Source organism: Eumetopias jubatus, unplaced genomic scaffold (assembly GCF_037043125.1).
Source record: "Eumetopias jubatus isolate StellerSeaLion01/CBP00866 unplaced genomic scaffold, mEumJub1_p1.0 scaffold_2, whole genome shotgun sequence".
Classification (NCBI taxonomy): Eukaryota; Metazoa; Chordata; class Mammalia; order Carnivora; family Otariidae; genus Eumetopias; species Eumetopias jubatus.
This window is the reverse complement of record NW_028274808.1, coordinates 118,311,007-118,322,319: the sequence shown is the minus strand read 5'-3', so window position 1 is coordinate 118,322,319 and position 11,313 is coordinate 118,311,007. Positions and strand designations below refer to the sequence as shown.

General features: G+C 35.2%; 1 protein-coding gene across 3 annotated transcripts in view; it reads right to left on the bottom strand.

Annotated features, from left to right (window-relative positions):
• Positions 1-987: 987 nt before the first annotated feature.
• SLC9B2 (solute carrier family 9 member B2) overlaps positions 988-11,313 on the bottom strand; it is a 49,190-nt gene continuing 38,864 nt past the window's right edge. For 2 of the 3 annotated variants that reach the window (XM_028091216.2, XM_028091214.2), the window contains 3 exons: positions 6,928-7,036; positions 4,086-4,222; positions 988-1,366 (listed from right to left, as the gene is read on the bottom strand). In XM_028091216.2, the coding sequence (XP_027947017.1) occupies positions 1,145-1,366; positions 4,086-4,222; positions 6,928-7,036 (468 nt within the window). In that variant the 3' untranslated portion in view covers positions 988-1,144. The remainder of the gene's footprint in view (positions 1,367-4,085; positions 4,223-6,927; positions 7,037-11,313) is intronic. The other variant, XM_028091217.2, reaches the window with a different exon arrangement.

Genomic DNA, 11,313 nt, shown 5'->3' with positions numbered 1-11,313 from the left:
GAAGGTAAGAGGACAGATGTGGCCAAATTCCACATCACTTCCTCAAAAATAAATTGCTTGCCTCAGATTCCACCCCTCCACTTCTTCCTGAAGTCTAGAAAGGAGACATGGGAGAGATTCATCTTTAACCTATGTTTTAAGCTAGAGCTTAAGACATGTCAGTGCCTCAAGAGAGAGGGACATGGGTCTCTGAGCAGACCCATGAGCTGAGTAATCCTGTCAGCATCAACTAGTAAGCCAGTTTCATGAGAGGGAAATAAATTTCCATTTTCTTTCAAATACTTTATTTTTTTGTTTCTTCATTATAGCAGCTTACCTTACTCTAATTAATATTATGTTCATGAGATTGGCATTGATTTGAAAATTAGCTATCTCTCTAGAGAAGAGGAAGAGCCTGAAGACGTGGGTCACAAGAAACAAATAAGAAAGGGCTGAATCAGGGCCCTCCTTAGGGGAAGGGAAACTCAGATGGGCTGCTAAAATGGGAGACTCTGTTTTGCCACCTAGGAGAGAGGTGGAGGTCTTTTGATAATCTAGATAGGTCCAAGAGGAAGAACCAATGAAGATACTTAGCATACTTGAGAATTTTGGTGGAACCAATCAGTTACAATAATTCACAGAAAGGTAGCAAGAGAGGTAGAAATGGAGAAGAGGCAGATTGGCACAGAAAGTGCAGATAGAAACTGATGAGGAATTGCATTATGATATTTAAAAATAAAAAAGAAAAGAGGAGCCCAAAACATTTCAAAGCATGAGTGGTCAGGTGACCATGAATCATGAAACTATGACTGTAGCAGTATGTTAGAACAAACTGTTGGCTAGTAGAACAGGATGCTGAATTTGATCTTTTCCATGTTAATTTTAAAGTGTGGTAGTACATTTTACCGAAAAATGTAAGATACATAATGACAAAGTATTTGAAAAAAAAAAAGGTAGAGAAATCAGGTTGGAGATGTAGAATATTACACACCCACATGAAAAGGATAATGGTTGAAAATGCTCTTTCAAGACATAGCCACACTTTTGGTTCTATTACATTTAAAGTTTGAACATCACATATCTCAATATGGATCTAGATAACATAGCCTCTGCTAGTTGGTAAAAGCTTTCTAATCATTATATTCAGCATTGTCTCTTTTCACCTCTAAACTTGTATAGAGGTCTCTTCCTGAACTTCTTCATCTTTATTTTGAAGTTCAGCTTTCTGGAGAAGCCTGGGACCCAGCAAACCAATGAGTAGACTTCCAATTGGAGCTGTGATGAGGATGGACAAAAACGCCACTGTCAACACATCCATCCCGTATTCTTCTAACTGTTTCTCTCCATGTGATCTTGCTGTGTCCAAAGCCACAGATCCTATGGCAGCCTATAAAAGTTTAAGGTAACATTGGAAACATAAGATAATTGCATAGAGAAAAGGTGAATTATTTGGTCATTTGCAAAAACAAATTGCTTGTCTTTTTTGCTCAGCTAAGAAAGTTCTATTAGAAGGTGCCTGGGTGGCTCAGTCGTTAAGCGTCTGCCTTTGGGCTCAGGTTGTGATCCCAGGGTCCTGGGATTGAGCCCCATATTGAGCTCCTTGCTTGGTGGGAAGCCTGCTTCTCCTTCTCCCTCTCCCACTCCCCCTGCTTGTGTTCCCTCTCTCGCTGTGTCTCTCTCTGTCAAATAAATAAATAAAAAGTTTTTTTTAAATAAAGTTCTATTAGCCTTCTCTCAAAGTATACTGCAGTGAATTTTGGTTGTCTGAAAACTCTCCCTGCCCTTGCTTGGGGAAGGAATAATGATTCATATGTACCTATTTGTTTAAGGTAAGGTTACAAAAATATTAGGCAAATATATTTCAAAAGACAAGGCAAAGTCAACACATGATTATTAATTAACTAGAACATGATCCCATATACTAAATTTGCCCTGAGTAAAGATGAAAGTTACTGGTCATCTCATTCTTTTATCTTTAGTAATTTCAAAGTAAGAAAAAACAAGATGAAAAAAATGCAGTGATACTGGAAGGTGGTGAAGTTTTAAATGAAAAAAGAAACCACATAAGAATATGTACTGCTTTTAGAACCTAACTGTTAAACATCATGAAACTTGAAAATGCGAAGCACCTTCAAAACTTGAAGTTAATCTTATTAGGTATTTGGTTAATTTTTGTGTCAGGAGTTGGTAAAATGTTTTATTTAAGATTTATCTTTTGGGAAGTTTCATGAAAATTTTTATTTTCTTTTACAGGCAAAATGCAACATTAATGCACATAGGAAAATAACATATTAAACAATCTGGTTATTCCCTTAGTCCATAGAGCACAACAACGTTAGCCTCTAGGACAGTGAAACAGAAGAGAAAATATCAGTGTGCATGAGACACATGGCAGAGACTACTAATTGCCCACAAATATCTGAATATACTCTTCTATTATAGAATTCTTGAGTTTCAGCTGGTCACATTACTATACAAATGGAGAGTTTTTCAGCTGTCTTTACAACTACATGAACATACATTATTCAACATGTTCTTGATAACGTTTCCTTATTTTAAATTGGCTTTGGTAGCAGCAGAGTGCCATTTTTCATATTTTAATGTTTAGGAACACATCCTTCATACCAAAGTCACTAGAGTGATTATTTTGGTATTTACCCACTAAAGTTACCAGACGTAGTAAGGATGCTGTAGACACTCCTAGGGAGAAACTATTCCACTTACTGTACTACTAACCTCACAGTATTTTTATCCATTATGTCTCAGACTTCTTTGAAAGTCTGATGGAAATAAAACTTCTCTGGAATAATGCTGAAGCCCACAGCCACACAAAATCTGGCATATAGTTATAGAGCATACATATCCCCCAAAGCTTCTTAAATTTACAACATCTGATTTTTGGGACGTCTGGGTGACTTAGTTGGTTAAGAATTCGCCTCTTGATTTTGGCTTAGGTCATGATCTCAGGGTCGTGAGATTGAGCCCTGAGTAAGATTCTCTCCCTCTGCCCCAGCACTCTCTCTCTCAAATAAATAAATCTAAAAAGAAAAAAAAAAGAACATCTGATTTTTACTTCATGAAACAGAAATTTCCATGTTTAAACAATTGCAAAATAATCAGGGAGGAGACAGTCCAATCTTGTTTGCTATAATTAGTTTGAAAATAAAGAACATAATCAGAAATATATTACATTTGCAACAAATAATAATCTATACCCTTCTAATTTAATTAGTAATTAAATTCTACCAAATACATGGTTAATACTTTCAAGCACCTATCTGTTCATGCCTTATTCATTACAGTGCATAATTTTTGTGTCATGTGATTGATACATTTGACAGAATGTTCAGCTAGTTTGAAAAATTTACTACTAACCAATAATCTAGGAAATCAATAAAGCATTTTCTCAGTTGTTTTTCAATAAATTTTTCTCCTTTACATATAAAGATGGTGGTCAAGCATAACTGATCATCAATCATGTTGACATTGAAGTATTTCCAAATACTAAGATGGGTCATGCTATTTCTGTTTCACTCTCTTCTTGGAAGATATTGAAATGAAAAGGGTTAACAATTATCTTTCTGGGTGATTTAGAGGGCTCTGACTGATAAAAATTCAAACTCTTTCTTCTTGTGACTACTGCTTTCTAGTTAGTGTAGGGATTACTGGATTTTTAGTTGATTTAAATAAAGCTGGTGATCTAGATAAATTTAAATGAGCCATCATATTTAGGAAATCAATATACCCAAAATAAAACTTTTTTTTTAAGAGAGTTTATTTATTTATTTGACAGAGAGAGAGAGAGCACAAGTAGGGGGAGTGGCAGGCAGAGGGAGGGAGAAGCAGACTCCCCACAGAGCATGGGGAGCCCAATGTGGGACTCGATCCCAGGATCATAACATGAGCCAAAGGCAGTCGCTTAACCAACTGAGCCACCCAGGTGCCCCAAAATAAAACTTTTAAAGAATAGATTAGTATAAGCCCTTTTCATAAATCAAACTTCGATTACATTTTTTCACCAAATTTGAATAAGTTGTCTTATTTAAAATTTCAAGGTATCATATAGAAATAGGAGTTAAAATGCTAAGCATCCTATCCATCATTACCTGCACTGTGGCCTTTGGAAGCCATGCAAAAGAAATAAATATCTTTTCCTTGATATTAAAACCAGCAAAACACACCATCAGAAATGTAGCCAAAATTCGTATCAATACTGCAATGCCCAGGATGGCAACACAAAGGCCTGTAAGAAACACTTAATTTTTAGACATAATAAAGTACTGGGGGAGAAACTGAAATCTCATGGTTATTGATTCAAAATACTACCAACTGCTATTATCTAAATATATTAAAAAATTAAGAAGACAAAAATGGTTAGGAATAATTTATCAAAACATCAATAACAAGGATCAAACCATTTGTTTAAAAGAAGGTATTTTTCCTAGATTAAACCAGAAATTATTTAAACATATTTGATATATATTATAAAGGAGATATGAATGTTATTTCTCTTATGCTTTATAGCAAGAACCAAACTTTCTTCCATGTGTTTATTCAAGACGAATTTATTAAATGATAACTATGCATTACAGGATTTGGACTAGGTATTGGGTATATAAAAATATATAATGTACAGACTTTGCCTCTATAAATCTCAAAGTCAGAGGAAAACAGAAATTTTAACAATGAATTAATATACTATAAAGTGCAGTATAAGTATATTGGTAAGAGATCACAGAAGAGGAAAAAGTTAATATTTTACAGAATTGTTTACAGAGTAAAAATATTTATTATCCTGTATAGAAGCAATCAGCCAATCAGAACAAAGCTGGCTGGGCACTGACCAATCAGAATAGAGACTAGCAGTCTGCACCTATTTCACCATATTGGTGTATACACTGACTGCCCATTAACCCAGGTTGACATGTACAGCTACTTCATTCTGTCCTTTAGAATCCTTTGCTGATAAAGATAAGTTCATCCTGATTTGCACAATAAGGACTGTGACTAGGCTACTGCACCTGAGAAAGGCACAGCTAAGGTGACTGCTATGTAGTAGGACGATTTTCTAAAAAGTAACATTTGTTAAGTGTTTACTGTGCGCCAGGTTCTGTATTAAGCTTTAAGTGCATTCATTACCTAATCCTTACATTCTGTGGGGTAATTTTTCTTATTTTACAGTTGAAGATAATGAAGTTTAGAAAGGATAAATGACTTTCTCAAGTTCAAAAGGCTAGCAAAACATCAGACATTGCTGGAGGATTTATTGTGAATCTGCAATATGGCTTCTTTACAGAAAAGTGTTGTGGCTTTTTATTGAAGGATATTGCTCCCAGGTTGGTAGGTTTTCAAAGTACTTGTTGCCTGAAGTACAAGAAACAAAAGAGATGATACCATTCCCAGGAGGGAGCATTGAAGGTTTGGAGAGAAGAGGATTTAGAAGTTTTAAACATACTGAGTTTGAAGTTTTGTGAGATTTACAAGTGGTGATGTCCAATCAGCAATCAGATACACTGATTTAGAGATAAAACTTTTGAATTATGTAGTTTATAATCAAAGCTACTGAATGTAGTTGAGCTCAGAAAAATGACATAGAGTGAGACGCGTAGAAGGCTTTGGAAGAACTTTGATGAAGAGCAGCATTTAAGCCACATGTAGTGTGAGGACTCAGAATGCACTGAAAAATATGAAGTTTCAGAATTCAATGTAAAATGTGTTTTAAAGAGGTCAATAGCATTAAGTGCTGCTGAATGATCAAGGAAAAAAGAAGACTGATAAGTATCCAGTTCATTTAGCAATATAACCTTGGTGAAAGCAGGGTCGGTTGTGTGATGGGCAGAAGGTGGGCTGAAATGTATTGAAGAAGAGAGTGAGAGTTGAAATGGAAAAGGGAGATATAATTACCTCTTTGGAAAAGTTCGAAAAGAGGAGTAAAAACGAAGTGTGGTAGGTGGGGGGGGGGGGCAGGTTAAGTGGAAAAAGGAGATTTTATATATATACATTGTGGTAAAATATGCATAACACAATTTACAGTCTTAACCATTTTTAAGTGTGCAGCTTAGCAGAATTAAGTTGAACATTCACATTTTTGTGCAACCAGTCTGCAGGATTTTTTCATCTTGCAAAACTGACCCATTAAACAACACTTCATTTCCCCCTCCCCCAAGGTCCTGGCAACCACCCTTCTACTTTCTGTTTCTATGATTTGACTACCTGGATACCTCACATATGTGGAATCACACAGTATTTGCCTTTTGGTGACCAATGTCCTCCAGGTTCATCCACATTGTAGCGTGTATTGGAATGGAAAGACATTAATTTTAAGACAGGAGAAATTAGAATTTGTTTAAATTCCGAAGAGGAGAAAACTGTGACACGGAAATCTGAAGATACATGAGCATAGGGGAAGAATCTATGTGTGAGGTCCAGAAGGAGGTAGCAGGAGATGGGATTCCCAGTAAAGATGGAGGAATATAGAATGAGTGGAATGGAGGAAGTAATGAGTAAAGGTGCACAAATAAATTTTTAAGTGCAGTGTTATGAAATCAAAAGTTTTAATACGATGGCTTTTGAATGTATGAATAAATGAATGAATGAATAAACATTTGTGTTCCATGGGTGTATATTATAGAACTGATGAGTTATCTGTACAATTCTGTGCCTTGATCAGAACAAGTCTAATTGAACATTTTTGCCCTTGGAAAAAAAATTTTAAGACCTGCATCTTCTGGATAGTAGTAGCAGTGTTACTTTTCTTTACAAGGAATAATATTAAAGGTATAAAATTTATGCCTGAGATTGACAAATATTATTTTCTGGTCAACTACTCTAAGAGACTTGGATTATTATTAACTTTTTTATATAATTGTGACAATAACTATACCTACTAAAGGTATTCCACTGAATATAAAAGTTGATTTTAGCAAATGTACTATTTGAAATTCTTACCTACAGTTTCTGGTCTGAGAGATGCAATAGATACTTCTGCTCCAATCAGTCCAAAGAGAAGGGGCTGGAAGATATACCAGGCACCTGCAATAATTTTTTCAACCTCTGCCTGAAAGAAACACACACATACACGTACCCCCCACAGATTTTTATTATATGAAGTTACAAGTTCTAAAAATTTTACTAATTTGAGTCAATTTGACCTGAGATAGGCTTTATTTTTCTGGCATCTATAAATATGAGGTTAGCTAAAATAGAACAAAAAATTATATAAAGATATTTCTAACACAGTCATTATATGAGGTGCTTTAGGGTTGGTTTGCAAATAGATGTTAATTATAAAGAGTCTAAAAAAATAATCTTAGGAGGACTTCTACTTCTGAATATATGATGTGTGTGCATATATGTAAAATTTTGTGTTAATTTTCATTCAGAAATCTTATAATAGTAAACATATCTATATATACATCTAATTATTGCTATATAGTAATCTGTGGTATGGAATTATCAGTTTATTCAATCATTTCTTTATTGATGGCCCTTTAAGTTGTTTCCAATTTTATCTTTATATCAAACAGTTTAAGTTTGTCTCAAATCATGCACAGAAATATAATTCAGGTATAGTAAAAAGCTGTGCTTATTAATTTATTACCGCTTGGCTCCAAATCCACATTTCACTGTTGCTCTGCAGAAAATGAAGCTGAGCCCTTTAAATATTTCTCTTTTGCTACCTGGCATAATTTAAAATTTTGTCAGTAGAGGGTGCTGAAGAAATATTACAAGGAAGATGCTCTTCCTGATTTCCAGGGCTCCCCCAGCAGGATCCTATAGCATACTTGGGTTTCTTTAGTACACAGGTGGCTTCTACAGTGCTGGGCTCCTATAGTGCATGGCAGCCCACAGCACCCAGTAGTCAGCAGCTGCCCCTAGCTTACTGCAAGGGACTTTCATAGCCAAATCCCTTGGGCAAAATACCTCCCCATGTACCCTAGAGGGTGTATTTCCAGCAAATTGTCCAAACAGAGCACCAAGGGTGTCTTCTCTACCATTCAGTGAACAAAGGCTCCTACCAAGATCTGGATTCTGAGGCCTGGGGGTGGGAGTAGATGGGGTGGAGTGGGGTAGTATAAGGGGATGGCTCAATCTCAGCCCTAGTTGTTTATAGCTGCTATTTCCTATATTCGTCAGGGATCTTTTCCCTCTCAGAAGCCAATCCCTTTTTATCTGATCCCCTGGTATGGTTAATAACAAACTTTCCCTATTCCAGTTACTCTGTAATTTCTCTTTCCTGGTAAGATCCTAACTGATATAAGTACTAACTTTATAACACATTTTGCAAAAACCCTAAAAAAGATGGACACAATTGACTATAGCAAAACTAGAATGTTGTGTGGCAAAAGAAACCATAAGCAAACAAAGAACAACAAGATGACAAACCAGGAGAAAATATCTGCACTGTGTGTGACAGAATAAGGAGCAATATCCAAGCAATAAGAAAAAGACATAGAACCTAATAGAAAAATGGGAAATGCATACATACAAGTAATTCACAGCAGAAGAAACACAAATGGCCAAAAAAGATAAGATGCTAAAATTCAGTAATCAGTGAAACACAAATTAAAATGATATGCCACATTTTGGGGGGGCACCATATGAGAAAAAAATACTAAAACATTTTTATAATGTCAAATATCTGGGATGTAAGAAACTCTCACTAATTGGTAGAACAAATTGATATGCTTTTTTTGGAGAGCAATTTACCAGTACCCATTACAGTTTCTAAAAATTTATCCTGAACAGATTTTTCCAATCAACTAATAAGAATCTATATTTTTGGACAGCACTTTTGCCCTTATAGTTACGCATCTTTGAGGATCTGGTTTTCCATATCTATTTTCAGCCGTTTAACAAAGGAGGATTATATTGTATCTCTATTTTATTTTTTTATTAATTCTGGTATGTTTATTAGGGTGAGGATTCTATTTCTTCTTGGCTTAAAAATGTTGAAAGGCAGAATGCAAATGTGAGGGAGTTGGTTGATTTACTTCTAGTTCTATTCTTCTTAGTTCTATTCCTGTATCATGCAAAGAGTTACGTTTTCATATCTTAAGGAATCAGATAATGACTTAGGCTCAAATTCTGCCACCTGTTAAATGCAAACCACTTATCTCTCAGAACCTTATTTTTTCTCATCTGTAAAATGAGAGGTTTATATTAGATAACATCCAAGATCCTTTATTATTTAGTGACAATGCTAGTTCTACCAAAACTGGGGTCCAGTTACCACCTTTTCACATATCTTTACTTTTTAATTTAGTTTTTAGAGTATACCATAACTAAAGCTCAGACTTTAGTTGGTATCCATGTTAGTGAAGAACACAAATTGACTCTATTAATCTTAGGTTACTTAGCCTTTTGTTGCCATGACTAATTATTTAAGGGAAGGCCTCAAAAATACTCAGAACTCCAATGAAAGCAGATGGCCTAAAGAGTTTTCCCTATCAAATTGTTTTTATTTCTAAACTGTAAACAAAGGCCACCATTTGTTTTATGATTGTAACACTTCAGACTATTTGAGTATCAGACATGGGTGTATAGACTGTAAAACTTAAAAATGGGAGATGAGTCAAAATGTATCTTCTTAATGCTTTTTCATAACTTCAAAACTAAAATGAATGTGCTTATAAAGAAAATGGAGTCATTGAATAGGCTAAGTGTAAAAGAGACCAGCGGAATGAAGACTGTTGTCCACACTGAATGTTAAGGCTACTTTACACATCACTTTGCACTAGTAGTAAGAATCTTCAAAAACATAAATCACTTTCAAGGATACACAAAAGAAGAAAATTAGCAGAAACAGAGGTTTTTATCATGACTTCAATATCTATTTAAGCTGATACTTCCCTTCTCAGAGAGAAGAGAATTTCAAGATTCAGGAGATTCAAAATATGTCAGAAAAACCATCCCACAACTACAAAGGTCATCAGAAGCAGCACTGTATTTGAAAATAGATGGGAAAAAAAAAAAAAACATGACAGAGGCTTTCAAAAAGTGAGTGTATTTGAGGTAAATATGAAAAAAAAAATATTCCCAGTTCTTTTACTGGGTTGTGGGATTACACTGATCTATATAATCAGCTGGGCTGCAGGCAAACCTGGTAAAATTATGACAACTGCAGACGAACAGACACTGTGTTTTGGCTTATAACAATCTTTTCTCTATAACCCATATTATAGTTTTCAGAAGAGTAATGTGACTGGAGCTCATCAAAGTTTCCCTTTCTCTGCTTTGTCTTTCTGGGCCCATAGCTGATGCGCTCTTGCTATAGGCATTAGCCTCCCCCTTGACTTCCCTGTTGCTAAAACTACTCTTTTATGCTCTATCCCAAATGCTATGGCTCCTTTTCATTATTTATTTTTTTATCCTATAATTTATGAATTTAGAGAATTAATTTTAAATTGCAAAGCATAACAATATGTTTTTTTAACACACTTGGTATGTGTTATTCAAATAGATGTCAAAATACAAAAATGTGCCCTGCACAATAATGCTACAGTTGTATTACAGAGTAGTACACTCTGGAGTCAGGTAAACCTGAGCTTAAATCCCAGTGCAACTTTCTAATTTTGTGACCTTGGACATGTTATTCATGCCTTTCTGATTTATAGTCTCTATAAAATGGAAATGGTAATACTTTTTGAAGTTTTTTTGTGTGTGTTTGAAAATAAATGAGAATATCCACTTAGTGCCTAGCACAGAACCATACAGACTGGCAATAAAAATGTATTAAAAAATGGGCAGAAGACATGAACAGACATTTTTCCAAAGAAGACATACAGATGGCTAAGAGACACATGAAAAGATGCTCAATGTCACTGATCATCAGAAAAATACAAATCAAAACTACAATGAGATTATCACCTCACACCTGTCAGAATGGCTAAAATTAACAAAACATGAAATAACAGGTGTTGGCAAAGATGAGGGGAAAGCGGAACACTCTTACACTGTTGGTCGGAATGCAAGCTGGTGTAGCCACTCTGGAGAACAGTCTGGAGGTTCCTCAAAAAGCTAAAAATAGAACTACCCTATGACCCAGCAGTTGCACTACTGGGTGTTTACTCAAAGGGTACAAAAATACTGAATGGAAGGGATACATGCACCCTGATGTTTATAGCAGCATTATCAACAATAGCCAAATTATGGAAAGAGCCCAAATGTCCATTGACTGATGAAGGGATAAAGAAGAGGTAATAATACTCAGCCTTGAAAAATAATGAAATCTTGCCATTGACAATGACATGGATGGAGATACAGAGTACTATGCTAAGCTAGGTAATCAGTCAGAGACAAATACCATATGATTTCACTCTTATGTGGACTTTC